The following is a 25,839-nucleotide window of genomic DNA, read 5'->3' on the forward strand; positions in this document are numbered from 1 at the left end:
ATAAAGCTGAATTACAACAATTCTGCAAAGATGAGTGGGCCAAAATTCCTCCAGAGCGCTGTAAAAGACTCATTGCAAGTTATCGCAAATGCTTGATTGCAGTTATTGCTGCTAAGGGTGGCCCAACCAGTTATTAGGTTCAGGGGGCAATTACTTTTTCACACAGGGCCATGTAGGTTTGGATTTTTTTTTCTCCCTAAATAATAAAAACCATCATTTAAAAACTGCATTTGTGTTTACTTGTGTTATATTTGACTAATGGTTAAATGTGTTTGATGATCAGAAACATTTTGTGTGACAAACATGCAAAAGAATAAGAAATCAGGAAGCGGGCAAATAGTTTTTCACAACACTTTATAAATATATATATATATATATATATATATATATATATATATATATATATATATATTACGAGTTAAAGACATATGCATTCTGTGGTTTTGCTTCGGATGCAGAACTGAGGGAGCTCAATAGTTCAGAAGTTTAATAAATGCTGCATACACAGGCCTCTAAACAGGTCTGAGTGTAGGAACTGAAAGGAATTGAAATTGATATAACGGGCATGCAATATACAGGTAGGCGTCAGTATACCGGCGAACCACGGGGAGTGACTTGTGGAAAGTGGGCGGAGTCAAACTGCTGCGTCATCTTATGGGTCTCAGATTGTCACAGATCGTTGAATCGGCTTAAGACTCTCTCGCCCATAGACATATATAGATAGACGCCGCATTCACTGTGTTTTCCAGTCGACACAATACGTCAGCACGTCCGCCCAATTGCGAGTGGCAAAAGTGCCTTTTAAACTAACACAGGTAGACGTGGAAACCGGGTTTTCTGATGAAGAACAATAACGTTTAAAACAGTATCCTTTATATACAACAGATTTTGGTGAATGGTTTACATGCAATTATTTATATCCATTTATACACTAATAATGGCAATTATTAAATAATAATAATAATACTCATTATTATAAAAATCATTCATCCCATATAAGTAACATTTCTCGGACTGCCTTCTTCCATCTCCGAAACATTTCTAGACTTTGTCCTGTTCTTACACAACACAGTACTGAAGTATCGGTTAATGGCCTAGTCACCTCACGTATAGATTACTGTAATGCTATTCTATCTGGCATCCCACAAAAGCTTATCCATCGCTTACAACTTCTTTAAAATTCAGCTGCCAGGATGATAACCTGCTGTTCTAAATCTACTGAACATATCACACCGATTCTCTCTCAACGTCACTGGCTCCCTGTTCACTACTGAATACAATACTAAATACGGCTCTGAACCTTTAAAACTCTCTCACTGATCTCCTCCAGACTTGCACTCCTCTCGCTCACTCAGATCCTCGTCTGAAGCTCGACTTTATGTACCACACTTCAGATTCACTACTATGGGAGCTCGAGCGTCTCTCCTGGTGCTCCTCAACTCGGGAATTCTCTTCTCTCTCATAAACGTCAGCTCGATTCAATAACACATTTTAAAACTGCCCTCAAAACTCATCTTTTGAAACTGGCATACCAATTGTGAATTTTGCACTGTTACTGCCAGTTATGTTTGCTAATTATTGCTTTTTGATTTAACATTCTCTTGTTTTAATTTTACTAACGTTGTTTAATTTTATTGTAAGGTGACCTTGAGTGCTAAGATTCTAAAACGGGATTTTCTAATGGCCAAATATAACCAAAACAATTATTCAGCCTTACCTATGAAATGTAATCCCCGGGGATCTGGTTTGGAGTTTGCAGCATTTTGTACAATCCCAAGCAGCACATTATGCATTACTTCACTCCACAGCAGTGCCACTCGCAATATGGCGGCGACGTTGACGTACGACGCTGCTGGTCAGGCGGAGTCTATAAATTCTATACAAATGCTGACTTATAGAATGCATAATGCTGCAAAGAATGTCTTTAGTAATACGGGTGATGACACATCTCTCACTTTAATACTCTCAGAAATATCCATTCTTTGCCTTGTGCAACGTTTTCATGCAACACTGAACGTACATTATATACTATACATCTACAGTTAGGTCCATAAACATTTGCCTTGCTTGCTTTCGGTCCACGGTGAAATTTGCTGTTAAAGGGAAAAAAAAAAAATCATTTGTATGATACTGCTCTTCCATGTAAATTACATGTGAGGACCTCCCCAGTAAACACAATTTAAATAAATGATGTTAGCTCCAAAACGTTTCATGCAAAAGTTTGTAAATCAATGGGCCTGTTTGCATAACGAAATGGAGCGGACTTCAAACATCCTGGTAAAATTAAGCAATATCTAGGTCTGTTCTTATTAGACTGTTTTTGAGGGATATGGAATTAAGCACCAGACCAAACTGAGCCAACCGGCCTGGAGCCTGGAACAAGTCAAACATCACGCAAGTGTTTTTTTTTTTTTTCCTGTGTTTCCTGCAGGCTGCCTCTTTCCTTGAATGTACAGGCTGCCCAGTTTGGAGGAAAATCGATGCGCCTTTAAGAAGAGAAGTCGACCGCTCCAAGATGGCGGGTCTATTGACGTGCCTGGCCGAAGCGAATGCGACATCCGTTTATGGAAATCTGCGACAGCAGCCATGTCGTTTCTGAGAGTCGCGCGTTGATGACTCGTTTTGTTGTGTCTCCAAGAATACTAAGCGCGTGTCTGCATTTCTGACAGAGATAAAGAGGAACAGAGGAAGAGAAGAAAGCGACAGGGAGAGAAAGAGCTGCGAGGAGGAGAATTGGTGAGCATCGGGCGGGGACGAGAATAACGGTTAGGAGCGGAGGAGAGAGACTGAGCCGATAGTTTACGGAGGTCATACTGACTTTGTGTCGCTTTAATAAACCTCGTCTTACAGCCGAGACTCAGTCCGTCTTACAAACAGGACGGGATGAGCCAGTCCACCAATATCTACGCACTCGCGATTTGTAGGCAGCGCCGAGAAACGATCGAGGAAGAAATCAAAGACAAAGCAGAGAGAGGATGGGCTGGGACTTGGAGTGTTCTGATTATGGGACAGGCTGGGAAAGCAAAAGACTCGAGTTACGGTTCATCGTGTTATTGGTGGGTTTTCCATATTCATCAGACATAGAGAGGATGTTTTCCGGGTAAAATCCTTTCATTTCTTTTACAACTCACAAAAACGTGCGCACACTTCCGTACTTCATGGGCGGGGGAGAATATAAATAAAACCCCGCAATACCTTGCACAGGTTACAACATAATATATAATCCAGTAGCGTATCTAGGAGGGGGCGGTCCTCCCCGGGTGGCACATTTTTGGGGGCGGCATTATTGGCCAAAAGACTAAGTACAATTCGTGTATAAGCAGCAAGGGTCGGAAACATATCACTCATGAATGAAAAAAGTAAAATTCTCTGATTTTTGTCCACAAATTCTTCAAAAATAATTTTCAGACTGGCCTTCTGTGACGGCATCAGACACAGCATTTGAAATTCATGAGGCAATAACAAAAATAAACATTACACCGATGATAATTTCTAGGAAGATAATCAACTAATTTCGTTTCGTTATCAATCCGAATTCGTTCTTTCTCTGCGCAGAAAACATCCCCAGCGATCACTTGTACACTACACTGGTTCTGGTTTTCGCAGCGTAATTAAATTAAACTAATAATTAGTACAGGCTTATCAGTGCGTCTATGCTACATTCTTATGTAGTTGATGCGTATACATAATATGCCAAAACGTATTGCGGTTTCTCTATATATGAATAGATCTATGCAAAATGTATCTTAATGTTTCTCTATACGTCATTTTAATTTCCTATTTAAATAGGCTAACATTCAGATATATTGGAGGGCGGCACGAACTCGAGCTACGGCACTGTCTATATAACGTTCAGGGGAGAGCATAATCTAACAGTTATGTAGTGGCGTGCAGAAGCCTACAGAGGGGAAATTTAACTAAAGTCCGCACTAAAACTGTGACTTAGACTTTAATGTAATTAAATCACCTGTAGCTCACAAACCGTTTGAACTATTGACCTGGAATTTGATACACATATATTACGTGACCTCTACTATCAGCTTTTGTGGTGATGATTGACCTTCAAGGTTATTCCTGATTTTATTTTTATTTTATTTTATTGTATTGTATAATCCTCTCTCCTGATAGCGGCCGTGTGGTGCATGCGCACGGGCGCCGTTCTCATTCCCTCCCACCTTCGCCATCACTTCCCCTACCTCTTCATATCTTAAGTCTTCAATCTGCATCAAGAATGATTTAAGTGCAAGCATAAGTGAAAAATTAAAGAAAAACGTATTAAGTAAGTGCAACACAAACTCTGACTTCATCAGTTTTAACGCGAAAAGATGCCGACGGAAGAAGAGAAGAAGCGGTTCGCTATAGGGTGGAGAAAAGAAGAGCTGATCAGGAAGCAGCAAGCGCATCAATCTCTGAGCAAACGAATGGTAAACGAACAGAGGAAGAAAGAGGATGAAAACTATAAGTCAAGTGTATTCACTGAACGTTATTGTGCAGTGCGCCATTACTGGTATGTAGATATACATTATAAATGTATTATTGGATAGACATCTTATATGCTAAAAGGCAACACAGGGATCTCTGTTCAGAATTGGGGCTTCCATTTTTATATTTTGACTATTTTATTATTTGACTATTTTTGGTCAAAAATATAAACTATTCTGACCTTCCCTTACCCGCCCTCCCCTTTTGGCTATATACTAGCTGTCCCCCATGGCTCTGCCCACATAATAGTTAAAAAGGACAAACTTTAAAAAACAATTAAAAAAATGTAAACAATTTGTATTGAGAAGAATTTATATTGATAGCTTTCGTATCCCATGGCCTCTTGATTTACAATATTTTTCGGTTTGCTAGCAGGGGCCAAATGCAGCTGTAATCACATTGCCAAAAACGTAAAAAGTTGTCAAGGAATCTCTGGCCAAGCGGAAGGTAGGGACGCTCCAACGTTAAACGTTACCACTGTATCTGATCATGTTCAGCTCTGACTGAAGAGCATCTCCCATGGGGAGGAGACCATGTGGCCAATGAGCAAGTACACTCTAAACACACACACGGCTCTGATCGCTCTCAAAAATGACAAACATTACTCCTTAATAATCTGTAGATGATAATGTCTACTGAACAAACAGGTATTACTAACTAAGCAGAGGCAAAGTGTGCTCCAACACGTGAGAGACGGTAGATTAACGGAGTCTGGTGCGTGAGTGAGGAGGGCTCCGCCCCCCAGCTCCCTATTCCTAAGGCCCCGCCTCCACCTCTCCCTCGGTTCGCAGCCTCTCCCTGAGATTTATACAAATAAATCGGTCCTGCAACCGAACTATGATATTTAGTGCAATGAGAGAAGTCGCAAAATCACCTGGAATGTTCAAGCAAATTATAGAAAAAAAAATCAACATTCTAAATCCGTTAAGTAGTTCTCTCATGAAAAGTGGACAGACAGACAGATGTGTGTGTGTGTGTATATATGTATATATATATATATATATACTGTATATGTATATATATATATATATATATATATATATATATATATATATATATATATATATATATATATATATATATATATACACTGCTCACAAAATTAAAGGAACACTTTAAAGAAACACATTAGATACATCAGATCTCAATATGAAGTTGGATATCTATACAAATAACGACAGGGCAATGTCTTAGGAACAAAAGGATGCCAAGTCTTTTAATGGAAATAAAAGTTTTCTGCCTACAGAGGGCTCAATTGTGTAGACACCCTAAAATCAGAGTGAAATGAAGATGTGGCAGGCTAGTCCATTTTTCAAAAACTTAATTTCTGCTACTCAAAATGCTTTTCAGTATCTTGTGTGGCCCCACGAGCTTGTATGCATGCTTGACAACGTCGGGCATGCTCCTAATGAGACGACGGATGGTGTCTTGTGGCATTTCCTCCCAGATCTGTATGAGGGCATCCCTGAGCTGTTGTACAGTCTGAGGAGCAACCTGGCGCCTAATGGACCGAAACATAATGTCCCACAGATGTTCTATTGGGTTTAAGTCAGGGGATCGTGAAGGCCATTCAATTGTTTCAATTCCTTCATCCTCCAGGTACTGCCTGCATACTCTTGCCACATGAGGCGGGCATTGTCGTGCATTAGGAGGAAACCAGGACCTACTGCACCAGCGTAGGGTCTGACAATGGGTTCAAGGATTTCATCTCGATACCTTATGGCAGTCAGAGCACCATTTCCTACGCAGTAGATGTCTGTGCGTCCCTCCATGGATATGCCTCCCCAGACCATCACTGACCCACCACCAAACCTGTCATGTTGAACGACGTTGCAGGCAGCATATCGTTCTCCTTGTCTTCTCCAGACTCTTTCACGTCTATCACAGCTGCTCAGGGTGAACCTGCTCTCGTCTGTAAAAGTACAGGGCCAGTGGCGGACTTGCCAATTCTGGTGTTCTTGAGCAAATGCCAGTCGAGCTCCACGGTGCTGGGCAGTGAGCACAGGGCCCACTACAGGACGTCGGGCCCTCAGGCCATCTTCATGAAGTCTGTTCCTGATTGTTTGGGTAGAGACATTCACACCAGTGGCCCTCTGGAGGTCATTCTGTAGGGCACGAGCAGTGCTCAGCCTGTTCCGCCTTGCACAAAGGAGCAGGTATCGGTCCTGCTGATGGGTTGAGGACCTTCTACGGCCCTGTCCAGCTCTCCGAGAATAACAGCCAGTCTCCTGAAATCTCCTCCATGTTCTGGAGATTGTGCTGGGAGACACATTAAACCTTCTTGCTGCAGCACGTGTGGATGTGCCATCCTGGAGAAGTTGGACAACCTGTGCAACTTCTGTAGGGTTAAGGAATCGCCTCATACTGCCAGTAGAGATGATTACTCAAGCCAAAACTAGCACGAGTGGAAAACCAGCCAAAAAGATCAAGAGGGAGAAACTTGAAATGACCTCCACATGTAAAACCAGTCCTGTTTTGAGGGTTTTCTAATTGTTGCCACTTTAGTGCACCTGTCGTTAAGTCCATGAACACCAATACAGCTGAAAGTGATTAACAATGACCTCAGCTGCTTAACCAACCAGAAAATTATCAGACAGGTTTAATTGATTTCATGCCAGGCCCAATAAAAAGTGTTCCTTTAATTTTTGTGAGCAGTGTATATATATATATATATATATATATATATATATATATATACAGAGAGAGAGAGAGAGAGAGAGAGAGAGAGAGATGATATATGATAGATAGATAGATATACATAGACAGATATATATAGTGGTCCAAATCTAATTGTTCAGTTTTCATTACGCTATAACTTATTAAGTTTATTACATAGAAAATCACCCAAAAGTGTGTGAACTGATAACATGAAGAATCGTCTTCGCGCCGAACTGGAATCGTCCCCACATAAATCAAAGTCATCCAGATGATCTGGATCTGCATAATTATATCTGGACCAGCCTCTATATAGACAGACAGATAGATAGATATAGATATATAGACATAAATAAATAGCTAGCTATAAATGATAACATCCAGGATCTGTGCCACGGCGTAATGTCGGGTCCACAAGAGGGCAGCAATGTGCCGTGAACAAAGGCACCATGCATGATGCACATAAAGAGTGGTGGTCGCATAGAGATATACACTTAAAGCACTAAAATAAATACAGGAAACCCCAGGCTTTGAACTAGAATAAAAGACAATAAACTAGAATAAAGGTACAAAATATTACCAGAAAACCCTGCGTGTTTAATCATTTTTTGTAAAGCAGATTTCAAAGAATACGCAACCACAAGGTGCTGTTTGAATACGGAATGTGGCTGAACGTTCCCTTCTCTGCTATTCAACATGAATTTCCCCTTTCCTGCATCCAATCTCGGACCAATCAGTTTTATTTATCGATCCCATCATTTATTCTGTTGTCATCATTTGTTTTCCTCTCCTCTCGCATATTTGACGTTGGCTGTGCTTCTTCTACTGACCTGTCGTCATCCATCACTGACTTTGCTGTGGCTCAGCACAGTTGTTAAATATGTGATTCTGATTTTTCCAGTGTATTTCATATTTTTGCTGATTTATTTAAGTGTCATATAGCTTGGAAATCTGACACCAAACCTGGAATTTTCTAGAGAGACTTTAGGGTTTGTCTGTAAGCATTCTGGTGCACGTACTCTGCTCTGTTTTTCAATGAATACATTTCTTAAATAATATTTCTTAAACAAAACATAAACTCTTAAAGTATAACAGAAATGTAGTAAAATAACAATACTAATTATAATAAATATCAGAGTAATCATAAAGTGAATCAATACTTGGTGCTCCGCACAAAGACATTTTCAAGACAAACCTTTGTAAAAGATGTCCTCTCACACTCTACACACCTTTCCGTTGCTCTTAAACATTTACTCAGGTGCTTTCCCTGTTCTACTGGAACATTAAATGATTATTTATTATTGCTTTTTTACCAAACACTTCATCTCGTTTCCTTGAAATGCTGGAGTTTGATAGTGGGAGCAAAACTATATCCACTGGTAAAGCTGTGTTGGGGAGTTGAGCTGTCCCAGTCTTCTACATGAGCAGTAAAACTGAATGAGCAGAGTCATTAAAATAATTTTGTCTTTAAAATAAATTATTATTATTATTATTATTGTTGTTGTTAATTATTATTATTATTATTATTATTATTATTATTATAAAAATATGATTAATAATAATAACAATAATATTATTATTTATATAATAATAATAATAATGTCTTGTTATTCTTACTCGACATCCCCATTGCCTTCAGATGGACTCAGAGTTCATTTTCACAGCTCTGGCTATGCCATGAATTTCTGCTTTCCCAGTGTATGACCTGCAGAGTTCAAACAGAGTGATGCAAACTGATTGAAATCTCTTTAAACGTATGACGGTGGTCTTCTGTCACACTGCCATCTGGGGTACTCTGTCCACTCAGATTGTAGAAGACCCTCACGTAAGTGCAGCTGTGCTGTGGAAATCCATTTACCTGGTATGCAAAATGAAGCATTGATATTAGTGCCATAATAATGCATATGTACTGGACTTATGGCTTACTTATGGGTGGGCATTATGGCCTAAAATGTATCATAATGAGATGATAAATTATGATGCTGGTTATGATGCATATCACACTATAATCTACTAGCTGTGTAAGCCCGTGCTAGAAACTATTAAAATCGGCAGAAAAAAATTGAAATGTGGAGATGTCAGATAATGGAAAAGAACTACTCTGGGCATCTCTCTCCTAGGAGATTTTGTGTTGCCTACGTGCTGTCCACACTTGTGTATTAGTGGCTAAGTGACTTTGTCTTTCATCGGAGGTTTCATTTTGCTGACATGCTCTCCTCGCTTGTGCCTTAGTGGCTAAGAGAGTTTGTTTTTCTTCAGAGGTTTCGTTTTTGCTGATGTGCTCACCTTGCTTGTGTATTAATGGCTAAGCGACTTTGTCTTTCATCGGTGGTTTTGTTTTACTGATGTGCTCAAATCACTTGTGTTATTAACGGCTAAGCCACTTTGTCTTTCATCGGAGGCTCTGTTTTTGCTGATGTGCTCGCCTCGCTTGTGTTATTAATGGCTAAGCCACTTTGTCTTTCATCGGAGGTTTCGTTTTGCTGACATGCTCTCCTCGCTTGTGCCTTAGTGGCTAAGAGAGTTTGTCTTTCTTGAAATGTTTTGTTTTTGTCGATGTGCTCGCCTCACTTGTGTTATTAGCAGATAAGCGACTTTGACTTTCTTCAGAGGTTTCGTTTTGCCGATGTGCTCTCCTTGCTTGTGTATTAACGGCTAAGCCACTTTGTCTTTCATCGGAGGGTCTGTTTTTGCTGATGTGCTCGCCTCACTTGTGCCTTAGTGGCTAAGTGACTTTGTATTTCTTTGGTGGTTTCATTTTGCCGATGTGCTCACCTTGCTTGTGTTATTAATGGCTTAGTGACTTTGTCTTTCTTTGGAGGTTCTGTTTTTGCCGATGTGCTCACCTCGCTTGTGTTATTAGCGGATAAGCGACTTTGTCTTTCTTCGGAGGTTTCGTTTTACTGATGTGCTCAAATCACTTGTGTATTACCGGCTAAGCCACTTTGTCTTTCATCGGAGGTTCTGTTTTTACCGATGTGCTCGCCTCGCTTGTGTTATTAGTGGCTAAGCGAGTTTTTGTTTCCTTGGAGGCGGAGCTCTTACCCCGACTCCACCTCTCACTTCCAAGCCAGACACACACACACTCTGTTTTCCACACATAGACGTTTATATATAAGACTAGGGGGCTCCGCCCCCTGCTCGCTTCACTCGCTCACCCCCATGTTTGGTTTCCCGGATATACAATTTAAAGAGATTGTTATTTTCATGGGAATTGTCACATATGCGTTATTTTCACTTTTACTTTAAAAATTTTTGTAAAAACAATACTTGTCCTGTATTTGTGGCCCCGGGCTTGGTTAAATCTCTTTCTCAGGACGTATAATGCTGCTCGCGTTGTCAAGTGGGAGGGCGGCTGAACGCATTGCTAAGGAGGTGCCATCAGATCATCTGCTGTCGCACTGCTATCAGTCTTCCATGCTGTACTCCGCCCTCCTTCAATCGGAACCTAACAGTCACTTAAAACAAAAATGGCTTCAACCTGGCTGGGACACTACAATACTTTCGAATTTTACTGCTTTCATATTCTTTACCTTTCTCTGCATGTATATCGCGTCATCATTTGTTTGAGCCTTTCCAATTCCATTGCTTTCATAATCTCTTATCTGCCTTTTGTTCTCTCCAGCGCTTCTGGGTCTCTTTTCTCCGCACTGCTCTTTCTTCTTTACTTAGTTGGTGATGTTTCATCGAGAACGTATTGTCCTTATGCACTTTATATGTGCTGAGAGCACAGAATCTGTGCGAGCTACGTGCCTTTACACGGCTGAGTGTTATTCGATATTGTTTGCGTCTCACTTGTCTTTTAAGTGTCTTCCGAGAAGATCACGTCTCGTCGCCCTGCTTTTCCTTTCCAGGTTATTTTTTTTTTAATAGAGAGATGTGCGTATGCTTTTCAGACTGGTTCCAGTTTAGATGCTTTTATTAGCCTGCTTTGATTGGTTAACAGTGTGTAGTTCTGCTGTGATGTTTCTTTTCATGAGGACTGTTTTAATCAGCTAAAGTAAGAATAATAGTGTATTGTATTTATATAGTGCCTTTCCCATGCTCAAAGCACTTTGCAGAATTTACAAAATGAACAACAGAGACAAAGAAGAAAAAAAAAGGTCAAATACGCAACGTTGGATGTAAAATAATATCAGCATAAAACGCTAGATAAAGACAAATATAGGAGACACAAAAGATTGATTAAAATAAGAGACAATAAATCAAAATTAAAAAAATAAAAATAAAAATGGAAAATGCTACATGACGACCCTGAACAAACAACATAATCTGGGATACAAATACAAATCATCCTGAGCACATGGACATGTAATGGTTCAAATTGATAAAAACAATAATTGTTATATATACTTTTTAATATTATTATTTGACTTTTTGTGTTCCTATCTTTGCATCAATCCGTTAAACTTTGTCTCAATATCAAGTAGGCTGACCCTGCAAATCTTCTGAAATCTTCTTTGGCTAACATGGAGGGTTCACAGCGTTACAAATGGCGCTTTTCCACTGCATAGTACGGCACGACACGGTTCAGTTCAGCTCACTTTTGGGGGGTTTTCCACTGGGAACAGTACCTGGTCCTTTTTTTAGTACCACCTCAGCCGAGGTTCCAAGTGCGCCGAACCGTTACCAAAACGTGACATGTAAACTCTGCTAGTCACTGATTGGCCGGAGAAAATCGTCATTACTGCGTCACTAAAACTTGCGACACGAGACACAACAGACCCACTAGATTTTTAGCACAGCCAGCGAAGGTTCGGACGCACCTTTAACCAAAAATGGCTGTTTCGTGGTCTATTGAGGAAGTACAGACGTTCCTCTCGTTGGTAGCCGAGGAGCGGCGACGCGGAATGAAAAAGTGTTTCAGGAGGTCGCTTCTCGCGCGTTTACGATGATGTCACGGCAGTAGAGGCGGGCAACTATAACGACACGTGAATAATCCGCCCACTCTAAAGCGGTACTAAACTGCAGTCGAAAGCGCAAACCGAGCCGAACTGAGCCGAACCAAGGTGAGCTGTACTGAACCGTACTGTGCCGTACTATGCAGTGGAAAAGCGCCATAAGTTGGTAGTCTTCTGTGTTCTGTGAAGCAAAGTTAAATCTGAAATGTCTCGTCAGGTTATTTTTGGTGACTTTATAAAGTTATTCAATTACTCCTCTTATTTTGACAGATAAAGAGGAGCCTCCTTCCCAGTTGACAAGTGTCTGCTGGCCTCCAGGACAGTTGAGGGGGTGAAGAGTTTCACACGGAGCCTGGCCTTGGCCAAAGAAGTAGACATGGACGAAAGACTGGCGCACATTAAACAAGAGGACTGTGAATGGGGTACAGCGGAGGACTTGTGTGTGAAGCTGGAGGCCTGCGAAGGAAGAATTTCCGATTTTAAAGAGGAGGACTCGAAAGACAAGGACGTTACCATTAAAGCCGAGAGTTCAGAGCATTCAAAAGTTATCTCTGAAGTGCCGAGTATGTCCAAGGACGATATTTGCGAAGACTCTCATTTCGGTTTAGAGCCCTGGTTCAGTGATACAAGACGACTGCCAACCAAGCAGAATTCTATGGAGCTGAAACCTGAGGTATCTGAGCATGGCAAGAAAATCGGTGGGGGAAGTGAGAGAAAAAGAGAAGTGCAGCAGTCATCTGGGAATGAGAGAATAAGTAAGTAATGTGATTAAAGAGAAACGTAAATGACATCGATAACCTCTACAAAGCCTAACAGAGGGCGTGTTGGCCTTTTTGAGAGTGGGATAAACGTTTGATTGATTGACAACTCGCAGTAGCTGACCTAACGAGTAAATAAACTGGGAACATTTGGCACGTACAAAGTATCCATCACTTGACCATCATTACATAAAGTTCTCATTTTAGTTGTAGGGCACTACTGTATAATAAATAATGAATTTTTAAAAATCATAGCTTGTTAAACACATGTATTTCACGAAAAATCCCAACCTTGACATCAGTGCACTTAGATCTATGTGAGCAATTTGGTTAAATCAGTGGATGTTTGTCTTTTTTGCTCTGCTCTGGCAGATTTGATTTTTATCTCTTTCAGGGCTGATGTCGACTTTTGTCAAAAGGAGGAGTTGACGAAGGTAATCGACTCTAAACTGAGACAAAACCAACCATTATGTTTTAGTTGGACTCTCGTTGCTAGAAGGAAAGTTAGATTCTTTGGTTTGATTGATTTCCTGCTCTCACATGAGTAGCAAGGCACAAACAACAGCAAAAATGGCACTGACATCTGGCGAGAGAATAAAGTGAATGCGTAAAGCAAAATACTCTGTGGAAGACATTTTGACTGTTGTCTCTGAACTGGACTATGACTTGTCAGACTCAGATTTTGATTGAAAACGAATGTGAGGTTCCAGCTTCAGCTAATCGTTGTACTGACAATGTTCACCAGGGAGGACTGCGACTTAACAATGATAAGAGGTAGAAACCAGATTGCAATGCACTGTGACCATGCAAAGACAGCCTGGCCTGCCGCACATTCTTGGCAAACTGGCAGCCACAGCATCCAGCAACAGACATTTTATGTTCATTTCTGTGTGAAAGCCATTGCTTTTTTAGAAACTATGGTTTTTTTTTGGAAAAAATATTAAGCCCTCAAAGAGTGAGCGATTCGATTCTCACTGTGTCATATCCACCGACTTTCATTCAAGAAAGGTTTACTCTGAAAGTGGGCCGCACAAAGGTGTACATCAACCTAAACTGTGCTCAGATCACATCACTGTCCTTACATTAATTATTATAATACAGTAATCCCTCGCTATATCGCGCTTCGACTTTCGCGGCTTCACTCTATCGCAGATTTTATATGAAAGCATAACTAAATATATAACGCGGATTTTTAGCTGTTTCACGGGTTCTGTGGACAATGTGTCTTTTTACTTCCTGTACATGCTTCCTCAGTTGGTTTGCCCAGTTGCTTTCATACAAGGGACGCTATTGGCGGATGGCTGAGAAGCTAACCAATCAGAGCACGCAGTTAAGTTCTCCTGACTGAGAAGCTGACCAATCAGAGCACGCAGTTAAGTTCTCCTGACTGAGAAACTAACCAATCAGAGCACGCAGTTAAGTTCTCCTGACTGAGAAGCTAACCAATCAGAGCACGCAGTTAAGTTCTCCTGACTGAGAAGCTAACCAATCAGAGCACGCAGTTAAGTTCTCCTGACTGAGAAGCTGACCAATCAGAGCACGCAGTTAAGTTCTCCTGACTGAGAAGCTGACCAATCAGAGCACGCAGTTAAGTTCTCCTGACTGAGAAGCTAACCAATCAGAGCATGCAGTTAAGTTCTCCTGACTGAGAAGCTAACCAATCAGAGCACGCAGTTAAGTTCCTGTGTGCTGAATGCGATGTTAACCAGGAAGTCTCGTCTCGCTCATTCAGCATCAACGTGTTTCGCTGTGTAAAGAGTTGTGCTCTTTTGTGTTTATCTTTGTGTATAGTCAAGCCCTTCATTATGGCTCCAAAACGATCTGCTCCAGCTTCAGGGGCCGTGCCCAAGCGCAAACCAAAGATGTTAACGATTGCCAAAAAGGTAAACGTTTTGGATTTGTTGAAGGCTACGATTCTTTTTATTTAAAAAGTAGGAAAGGAATATAAGATCTATGGGCACAGTGTCCTTTTAATCAGGGTGCAAAACGAGTTGTAAGTGGATGTAATAAGGCAGTAGTCTGCATGGAATCTGCTTTAGGGATTTGGATTGAAGAAGAACAACGGCGGTGCTACACAATCGCCTGAAGTGGCTCCTTTAGAAGGGCTGTAAAGCTCTCCTTTGTTGTGCAGTAAAATAAAACTCATTGTTATCAGACAAGTCATCGTGTCATTGTTGGTGAGTAACCATAATTCATTTTCTACTTACAGTACTTAGTACATGTACGTACGTTTAGTGTCACTGTACACACATTTACTGTATACAATTTTTCTTGCATTGTTACGTATTTATTGCTGGTGGCCTGTCTATTGTAATGGCTGTAACATGTGATATCGGAGACACTCGATATCTTTAAAATAATATTTAGGTTTTACTGTATATAAACAGTGTATTTACATACATAATTTTAATGAATCTTACCTAATATCTAAGAAAATACAAAAGGATTATGCCGTATAACTCTGCGGGGAATATTTATAAACAGTGTGGGAGAGTTTATAAGGGCTTAAAATATATAAAAATAACCATACAAACATATGGTTTCTACTTCACGGATTTTCATCTATCGCAGGGGGGGTCTGGAATGCAACCCCCGCGATCGAGGAGGGATTACTGTATACAAAAAGGGTATGGAAAAAGTGACATACCATAATATCCTCATACATGTTTAATCCAAAATAGTAGACCACAGCCTATCCCAGCAGTATTAGACACAAGGTGTTAAAGAAGAGGAGGCGCAGCTTGACAGACATGATGGAAACAACAAGAGCAGTTTAAAATAACAAAGAGTGAGGGGGCAATGAGGACCACTGGACATGGAGGGGCCTCAACTCGAGTTTGGCTGAATCCACTTCACTTGTCAGACCCCATCTATCCTGGGGTCTCCAGCAGCTTTTGAAGATGGGCAGACATCAATCTGAGAATTGCTGTAGTTAAACCCCTACTTAAGAAACATAATCTCAACCCCTTGGCTCTTGAAAATTTCAGACCCATCTCTAACCTGCCTTTCTTAAGTAAAGTTCTGGAGAAGGCAGTCATTATGCAGTTAAATGACCACCTCAATAAACCTGCTATTCTTGATAAATTTCAGTCGGGTTTCAGAACAAATCACAGCACAGAAACTGCACTCGTTAAAGTAGTAAATGATTTGCGGGTAAATGCAGACAGAGGCCATTTATCTGTTCTCATCCTCTTAGATCTGAGTGCGCATTTGACGCCATTGATCACAACATTCTTAGAAATCACCTTAGTCAATGGGTGGGCCTCTCTGGCAGGGTCTTAAATTGGTTTGAATCCTACCTGACAGGTTGAAAATTCTTTGTTAGTTGTGGTAATTACAACTCAAAGACACATGATATCCGATATGGTGGTCCACAAGGCTCTATCCTGGGTCCGCTGCTCTTCTCAATCTACATGCTTCCGTTAGGTCAGATTATCTCGGGGCACAACGTGAGCTACCACAGCTATGCTGATGACACACAGCTGTACTTATCAATAGCACCTGATGACCCCGACTCTCTCGATTCACTAACACAATGTCTGACTTGTATCTCAGAATGGATGAATAGTAACTTTCTCAAGTTAAATAAAGAGAAAACTGAAATCCTAGTGATTAGCAATAATGGATACAATGAGGCTATTAGAAATAAACTGGATACATTAGGATTAAAAGTCAAGACGGAGGTAAAAAGCTTAGGGGTAATTGTTGACTGTAATCTGAATTTTAAATCACATATTAATCAGATCACTAGGACAGCATTTTTTCACTTAAGAAACATAGCAAAAGTTAGACCTCTTATATCACTGAAAGATGCTGAGAAGTTAGTTCACGCGTTTGTTTTCAGTCGTCTAGATTACTGTAACGCACTCCTCTCAGGACCACCCAAAAAAGACATAAATCGTTTGCAACGAGTGCAGAATGCAGCTAATAGAATCCTAACTAGGAAAAGAAAATCCGAACACATTTCTCCAGTTTTGATGTCGCTACACTGGTTACCTGTGTCATTCAGGATTGACTTTAAAATACTGCTTATGGTTTATACAGCCTTAAATAATCATCTGCTCCATCTTATATATCAGAGTGTCTGACATCTTATATTCCAAATCGTAACCTCAGATCCTCAAATGAGTGTCTCCTTAGAATTCCAAGAACAAAACTTAAAAGTAGTGGTAAGGCGGCCTTCTGCTGTTAGTCACCTAAAATCTGGAATAGCCTGACAATAGGAATCACCAGGCTGATACAGTAGAGCACTTTAAAACACTGCTGAAAACACATTACTTTAACATGGCCTTCTCCTAACTTCACTTTAACTTAATCCTGATACTCTGTATGTCCAACTCATCATAATAACTATTCATGGTGGCTCTGAAATCTGTACTAACCCCTGCTCTCTCTTCTGTTTCCTTTTCCGGTGTCCTTAAGCACCCTGATGTTCCAACAATGATGGATGGATTAAAAGCCAGAAGTCTGTATGACCATCAACATCAAGTGACTCCGTGAGAACCCTAACTACAAAGAGGACTGTTTCATTTATGCCCAGAGGGGACTGGGTGGTCCCGTGGCCTGTTTTTTCTGTCCACCCTGGCCATTGGACCTTACTCCTTTTCTATGATAATGAATGTTGTTTTATTTGAATTCCTTATTTTGTCTTTTATTTTTCATTATGTAAAGCACTTTGAGCTACTTTTTGTATGAAAATGTGCTATAGAAATAAAGGTGGTTGTTGTTGTTGTTGTAGCAGGGCACACTGGCACACACATCCACACTCGGTCGCAAGACATGGTGTTTAACAGAGCAGACACAACCGTGTGATGTGAGAGGAAGATGGAGAAACTGAACAGACAAAGACAATTGACACAGTGGAACCGATTGAGCCTCACTTTGAAAACGAGGTTTATTCAAGGACGACTTGTTTGTCCAAGTCCTAACTTCATAAGCAGCCTTCTTGGAATACAGTCATCCCTCGCCTATAGTGGGAGTTACATTCCAGAGCCCACCGCGATAGGTGAAAATCCGCATAGTAGCGACCTAAATTTATTTTATTATTTATATATATTTTAAGGCTTTATAAACCCTTTCCACACTCTTTATAAACACTTCCTGTGCTCTTAAACACTTTCTATGCGCAGCGAGCAGACGTCGATGTGTCTGCCGCTCGCTTTTTGAATGGGGGCAGTTGAAAGCACGCTAAGCTTCTGCCAAGATGTCTATTCTGCTTGTCGCTCTGTGCTTTCTGAAGGAGGAGGAGGAGGAGGAGTGAGGGGGTGTGTGAGGGCTGAATACACGTTCGCTCAAACCCCCCTCCCCGGAGGCGCAGTACGCTCCTGCCACTTTGCGTTGTGAGCTGAATGCATGCTAAGGAGAAGTGGACTTTGTGCTGCTTCTGCCAAGATGCCTGTTCTGCTTGTCGCTCTGTGGGTTCTGAAGGAAGAGGAGTGTGGGGGGGGATTGGGGGTGTGACGGCTGAACGCACGTTCGCTCAAACCCCCCTTCCCGGAGGCGCGTTACAGCTTCTGCCACTTCGCATTGTGGGCTTGGGGGGGCTGGTGGGAGCTGAATGCACACTAAGCAGAAGTGGTCTTTGTGCCGCTTGTCGATCTGCGTGCCAATAATTTAAAAGCCTGTACAGCAGCTGTTTTCCTGTCTCACTGCCTTGTCTTGCGCAAAGTTAAAATCTATTCTAATAAAAGGCAAAGCCCCTACTCACTCACTCACTCATCACTAATTCTCCAACTTCCAGTGTAGGTAGAAGGCTTAAATCTGGCAGGCTCGTTCCTTACAGCTTACTTACAAAAGTTGGGCAGGATTCATTTCGAAATTCTACGCGTAATGGTCATAACTGGAACCTACTTTCGTCCATATATACAGCTATAGCCTGCAGCTCGGTAGCCGTGTGAGGCAGAGTTGCGTCCGCGTCATCACGCCTCCCACGTAATTGAGTGCCTGCCCATATAAGGTAAATGTTCGCGGGTGAAGGACTGTGCTTAGCATATTCATAAGTGCAACTACTGCAGAAATCAGCACACCTCCCACGTAATTGAGCTAAACATTCGCGACCACACACTCGCCATACGAGCAAGCCAGTTTCCCTTTCGGTTTGTACATGTTCAGTCTCTCCCTGTGCATTTCCTGTGCAGCGAGCAAGAGAGAGAGCGCGAGACAGCGTGACACACAGGCAGTGCGACAGAGATAGCGCGACACACACACACTCAGAGACAGTGCGAGAGATGGATGCAGACACACAGTCAGTGCGACACACACACAGTCATCGTGACAAAGATAGCGCCACACACACACACACACACAGAGGCAGCGCGAGAGATGGACGCAGACACACAGTCATCGTGACAGAGATAGCGCCACACTGTGGTGTTATGGGTCCACAGCTCACTGAGCAAAGGCCATTCATTTTAAATAATCACCGCACCGAAGCGGCCGTGAGGCGATGTTGTAGCGAGCCGCTGGGCAGTCGTCGATGTGGGCGTTTCTCACCGTGTGCACAGGTGAGGAACTGCCCACATTCGTGATTGCTTCCGTGGCTAATGCTACAGCTGTGATGGCCCCTCACGTTTTTAAAAGGAAGCGCGAGTCGGTTTTGGGGGAGGTGTAAAAAAAAGGAGATGAGGAAAGAGGACGGAGGTTACAGGGAGCGAGGAAGCAGGCGGTGCGTGAGTGTGGTGGCCTGGCTCGTGGGCAGCTGCGAGGAAGCTGGGTGTTAGGCCGACACCCAGGTGTTTGACTTGAGGTTGCTCCCGCTGAGTGACCAGGTAGCGGGAGTGCCTAGAGGAAAGCGACGAGCCGCAGAAGGCCGTGGAAAGGCAGCGGAAGTCGGGAGGCTTGCTGGTGGAGTCCCCAATGTGTGCGTCCTGGCTATTGGGGTAATCAAGTCTCGGGGACTGGGATGAGTGCCATACCGGAGCCAGGGATCGGGAGGTCTCCAGTCTCGAGTATGTAGAGGGAGGGCAGCTGCAGAGGCGTCTTGCCTGCTGCTAAGCCCAAACGGGATAAGCAGGTGAGACGCTAACAGAAAAGAAGCACCAAGCTTATTTGTTGTTGTTTTTAAAGACAGCTTCCTGATCGTTTTAAACCTCGTTGTTTTTAAGAAGACTTTTTCTAATGGTTTTGAATCTCCACGTTTTCATTTTATGGATTATTTATTGAATGAACTGCACTATTTATGAACACTTTTTTTTTGTTGACTGTTTTTAATAAAAGCACTTTTGCACTTTTTACCTTCCCCTTGCTGGAATTATTGCCTTCACTGACTAGCTCACTCGGTAACATTATCGACGGTGTTGGGTTCAAGGGTTCCCAAACATCAAAGGGAGCGTGGAGCCAGAACCCACATCGTCACACACACACACACACAAAGGCAGTGCAAGAGATGGATGCAGACACACAGTCAGTGCGACACACACACAGTCATCGTGACAGAGATAGCGCCACACACAGACACACATACAGAGGCAGCACGAGAGATGGATGCAGACACACACACACACACACATACACACACACAGTCAGCACGAGAGAGAGCTGGACGCATTAAGGTAGGAAGGCAGTTAAAGAATGCACTGGGTTTGATTTTGTTTTCACTTCTGTTTCCACGATCTGTTCGTAGCGTGAATTGTTGCAATGTTACTTTTCTTGGTGGTTTATTAAATTACAGATTTTTTCAAGTGTTCATTTTCCCCCTGTACTTAAAACTCATTAAAAAAAGTGCTTTTAGCCAGCGGTTGGTAGCGCTATAGCGCAAACTATTGCAGTGTTAGTTTTCACTGTTGTTCAAGGTTTTCTCAGTTTTATATAATGTTTTTACATTTAGTTTACTATTACGCTGTGCATTCTATGGTATAATTATATTTGTGCTTAAAAACTAAAAAAATATATATTTACATACAGTTCATATGGTCTGGAACAGATTAATTATATTTACATACAATCCTATGGGGGGAAATTGCTTCAGTTCACGACCAAATCGGTTTACCTCCAAATACGAACCTGATTGAAAGAAATAATGATGATCAAATCCTTGATGACAGCAACACTCATAACAGAAAATGTTTCCTTTTCTTTTTCATAACTTCTTTAACACACTACTTCTCCGCTGCGAAGCGCGGGTATTTTGCTAGTGTTTTATAATAGAGAAATGTTACCCGACATCCACATATTATATGTGTTAACAAAGTATGTTTTATAAGTTTACATGTGTTTAAAGCGTGTGGGATGGGTATTTTAAGGCTTAAACTATATATAAAAAAAAATTATTTTTATGGTCTTTCTATATCGCGGATTTTCACCTATCGCTGATGGGTCCGGAACATAACTTCCGCCATAGGCAAGGGATCACTTGTATTTAAAAAGCCCGCGATACAGTGAAGCCGCAATAGGTGAACCGCGATATGGCGAGGAACGACTGTACTCCCAGGAATGGAACTGAGGGTTGAGGCAGAATCACCAACCAGTGTGCCATTTATCTTATGTTAAAGTAGTCATTTATTTTACAACATTTAACTAAATTTTTTATATCATTTCAGGTTTACACGAGAACGTCAGTTTCTCTCCATCTTCATCTGCTCAAACTTCTCATCCCTGCAAACTGCAACACAAACAGAAAGAGAAGACGAAGAAATCAAAAAGAGAATCAAGAATTTTGACGGCTGCCTCCATGCCGAGCAGTTCTGTTTCTGCGAGAGAAGCCATCAACACTCACCAACAACAAGAGCCCAACTCAGATCAAGAGGCTTTGTGTGCTGGCCAGGAGTGTAGACAACACAAATCTGAATTTAAAAGTATCGATTCGTTTCATGCATCGCCATATTGCTGTTCTGAGTGTGGCAAACAATTCCTGCATAAGTGCAGTCTTACAGTTCATAGAAAAAAACACACTGGAGAAAAACCTCATTGCTGCTCTGAATGTGGGAAACGATTTTATGACAGTTACAAGCTCCAAACGCACACAAGAATCCACACTGGAGAAAAGCCCTATGGCTGTGCTGAATGTGGTAAACGATTCGTTCAAAGTAGCCATCTTCGGGCACACGCAAGGATTCACACAGGAGAAAAACCTCATTGCTGCTCTGAATGTGGAAAACGATTTTCTGACCGCTACAACCTCCAAACCCACACAAGAATCCACACTGGAGAAAAGCCGTATAGCTGTGCAGAGTGTGGGAAATTGTTCAAAAAAAGCAGCCACCTTCAGAGACACAAAAGAGTTCATACTGGAGAAAAGCCATATGTCTGTTCTGAATGTGGAAAAAGATTTTCTGACCATCATAGACTCCAAACACACACCAGGATCCACACTGGAGAAAAGCCGTACAGGTGTGCGGAATGTGGAAAATTATTCATTGAAAGTAGCCACCTTCAGAGACATACGAGAGTTCATACTGGAGAAAAGCCGTACGTCTGTGCTGAATGTGGAAAAAGGTTCGCTGACAGTGGCAGTCTTCTTCTGCACACACGAATTCATGCTGGAGAGAAGCCATTTTGCTGTCCTAAATGTGGAAAAAGGTTTCTCCAAAATGGCGGTCTTCAGACACACTTAAGAATTCATACCGGAGAAAAACCTTATTGGTGCTCTGAATGTGGCAAGCAATTTTCTGACAGACGTAGTTTTCGAAGACATGCAAGAATCCACATGAGGAAAAAATGTGGCTAAATGTGGCAAACAATGACCGTGGCCATTTTCAGAGACACCCAAGTTTATCCTGGAGTTCATACTGAAGCAAAACAGCAGAAACAGTGCCAGATACGCTGGGGTCACAGGACTAATAAAGAGAAGCTTTCTGGCCCATATTGACACCCTGCCAATTAGCATTAACTCCATACGAACTGCAAAAGAAAGCATAATTAGGAACAATGAAGGTTCTACGCAGAGCCCTCACTGCAAACGTAAAGGAGTAAGAAATAAAGCAGCAAGGCTACACTGGCCTGACTCATAAGTGAGGTTCACTCCTGTCTTGTTAACAAGCACACACCCCGAAAAGCTGCTGGAGAAAGTAGCACTAAGAGACGCTCTTTGTCTGCCCTGAATGTGGCACCCGATTCTCTCATACTTGCCAGTCTTCAGAGTCACGTCAGGATCCACACCGTCCTGCAGTTGTGAAGGTGGCAGGTTATGGCAAGCCAAATTATCATTCGGAGATACTGTCATGGCCGAAATTATCGGCACCCCTGGAATTTTCCCAGAAAATGCACCATTTCTCCCAGAAAATGGTTGCAATTCCAAATGTTTTGGTATCCACACGTTTATTTCCTTTATGTGCATTGGAACAACACAAAAAAACAGAAAAAAAAGCCAAATCTGACATCATGTCACCTGTGGCCAGAAAGAGGTGCTGGCAATATAACAATCCCACCTGAAGCCAGTTAAAATGGAGACAAGCTGACTCAACCTTTCTGTTGTGTGCCACACTAAGCATGGAGAACAGAAAGAAGAGCAGAGAATTGTCTGAGGACTTGAGAACAAAAATTGTGGATAAATCTCAACAATCTCAAGGCTACAAGTCCATCTCCAGAGATCTTCATGTTCCTCTGTCCGCTGTGTGCAACATAATCAAGAAGTTCACAACACATGTAGCACCGTAGCTAATCTCCCTGGACGTGGACGGAAGAGGAAAATTGATAAAAGACTGCAACGAAGGAGAGTCCAAATGGTGGCTAAACAGCTTCAATCAACTTCAAAACATATTCAAGCTGTTCTGCAGACTCAGGGTGCCACAGTGTCAGCTCGAACTATCAGTCGACATCTGAACGAAATGAAACGCTATGGCAGGAGAGCCAGGAGGACCCCACTGCTGACACAAACGTCACAAAGCCAGAGTGGAGTTTGACAAAATGTACTTGAGGAAGCCAAAATCCTTCTGGGCGAACGTCTTGTGGACAGATGAGACTAAGGTAGAGCTTTATGGTAAAGCTCATCATTCTACTGTTAACAGAAAACAGAACGAGGCCTACAAAGAAAGGAACAACGCAGTACCTAAAGTCAAACATGGTGGAGGGTCTAAGATGTTTTGGGGATGTTTTGCTGCCTCTGGCACTCGATGCCTTGACTTACATGCAAGGCATCATGAAATCTGAAAACTAACAAAAGATATTGGGGTGCAATGTAGTGCCCAGTGTCAGAAAGCTGGGTCTGTGTCAGAGGTCATGGGTGTTCCAGCAGGACAATGACCACAAACATACCTCTAAAAGCATCCAGAAATGGTGGAAGACAAAGCGCTGGAGAGTTCTGAAGTGGCCAGCAATGAGTCCGGATCTAAATCTGACTGAACACTTATGGAGAGATCTCAAAATTGTTGTTGGGAGAAGGCGCCCTTCAAATCTGAGAGACTTTGAGCAGTTTGCAAAAGAAGAGTGGTCAGGAATTCCAGTTGAGAGGTGGAACAAGCTTGGTGACAGTTATAGGAAACGCTTGATTTCAGTTATTTTTACCAAAGGGCGTGCAACCAAATATTAAGTTGAGGGTGCCAATAATTTTGTCCAGCCCGGGTTTTGAGTTCTGTGTGACATGATGTCAGATTTGGCTTTTTATGTCTGTTTTTTATGTTGTTCCAATGCACATAAAGGAAATAAACGTGTGGATACCAAAACATTTGGAATTACAACAATTTTCTGGAAGAAATGGTGCATTTTCTAGGAAAATTGCAGGGGTGCCGTTAATTTCGCCCATGACTGTATCTTGAAAACATTTAAAGATATCTCTAAATCTTTTAAATATATCTTTAAATGCAATTAAGATATCTGTAAATGCTTTAAAGACTCCCTAAATAATAAAAACCATCATTTAAAAACTGCATTTTGTGTTTACTTGTGTTATATTTGACTAATGGTTAAATGTGTTTGATGATCAGAAACATTTTGTGTGACAAACATGCAAAAGAATAAGAAATCAGGAAGGGGGCAAATAGTTTTTCACACCACTGTATCTCCAAATGTCACTTTGGCTTAGAATATTTTAGTCAAGTTTGTTACTGATATCTTTAAATGAGCACTTTGTATTTAAAGATATCTTTAAATGATTTACAGATATCTTTAAATGAGTGCTTGCATTCTTGCAGATATCTTTAAATAATTTAGAGATATCTTTGAATATTCAAACGCTCATTTGAAGATATCTGTAAATAATTTAAACATATCTTTAAATGCACATTTATTTAAAGATATCTTGAAGTGCATTAAAGATATCTTAATTCGAAATGCATTTCAAGGTATCTGTAAATCATTTACATATATCTTCAAATGATTAAGATATCTGGAAATATTTAAAGATATCTGGAAATATTTAGAGATATCTTTAAATACTTAGAGATATTTTTAAATGTTTTTAAGATATCTTCAAATGTTTTAATGATATCTCTGGATGATAATTTGGCGTGCCATAGCAGGTGATTTATTTTGTAAGAGCAGCATTCACAAGAAGAAGGACAGTCAATTCATTCCAAATAACAGCCAGACTTGCAATTAATGGAAGAAATGTTTTTTTGGAATATTCTAGTTTTTGAGCCGATCACTCAAATGTGTTGTAGGAGATGGAGATGGGACATTTGACTCCGAGCCGTTGAAGCTCCGATCACTTTAATGAAGCCCCCTGTGTCAACACTTCATATCGAAGCTCTGCTACCACGTGACTGATGAGGCCTGAAGTTTTGAACGTCACTGAAGCAGCAGGGGCCTTGTGTATAATGCTGTGTGTAGAAGTCACACTAAAACAAAAGTGGAGATGGGTGTACACACAAAAAAATTCGGAGGCACAAATCTTTGCGTAAGCCATCTTCCACGCACTTCTGCTCCATAAATCCCGGTCGGCGTGAAATATCACGCACAGTCATGCGCCTGCTGCCCCCACCCTGACTCCTTCTAGAATTATGCCCTTTTAATATGCAAATCAATATACAGTAAATATCTCCAAAGTTCAGTGTTTTGTGAATAAAATGAAGAATTTCATCAAGTGTGAAGTGGAAGGGAGGAAAAACGTACTACTTGTTGGCTTAAGCGGTGGTATAAACAACAAAAAGGAAGTTGATCGAGAGATACAG

The 25,839-nt window shown here is 41.4% G+C and overlaps 1 protein-coding gene across 1 annotated transcript in view; it reads left to right on the top strand.

Moving 5' to 3' along the window:
- Positions 1-2,620: 2,620 nt before the first annotated feature.
- LOC120528190 (zinc finger protein 420-like) overlaps positions 2,621-25,839 on the top strand; it is a 69,025-nt gene continuing 45,806 nt past the window's right edge. Inside the window, exons 1-3 of the mRNA XM_039752275.1 lie at positions 2,621-2,736; positions 12,309-12,793; positions 21,334-22,410. Of these exons, the coding sequence (XP_039608209.1) occupies positions 12,415-12,793; positions 21,334-22,410 (1,456 nt within the window). The 5' untranslated portion in view covers positions 2,621-2,736; positions 12,309-12,414. The remainder of the gene's footprint in view (positions 2,737-12,308; positions 12,794-21,333; positions 22,411-25,839) is intronic.

This window comes from Polypterus senegalus, chromosome 4, assembly GCF_016835505.1.
Source record: "Polypterus senegalus isolate Bchr_013 chromosome 4, ASM1683550v1, whole genome shotgun sequence".
In the NCBI taxonomy this organism is placed as follows: domain Eukaryota; kingdom Metazoa; phylum Chordata; class Cladistia; order Polypteriformes; family Polypteridae; genus Polypterus; species Polypterus senegalus.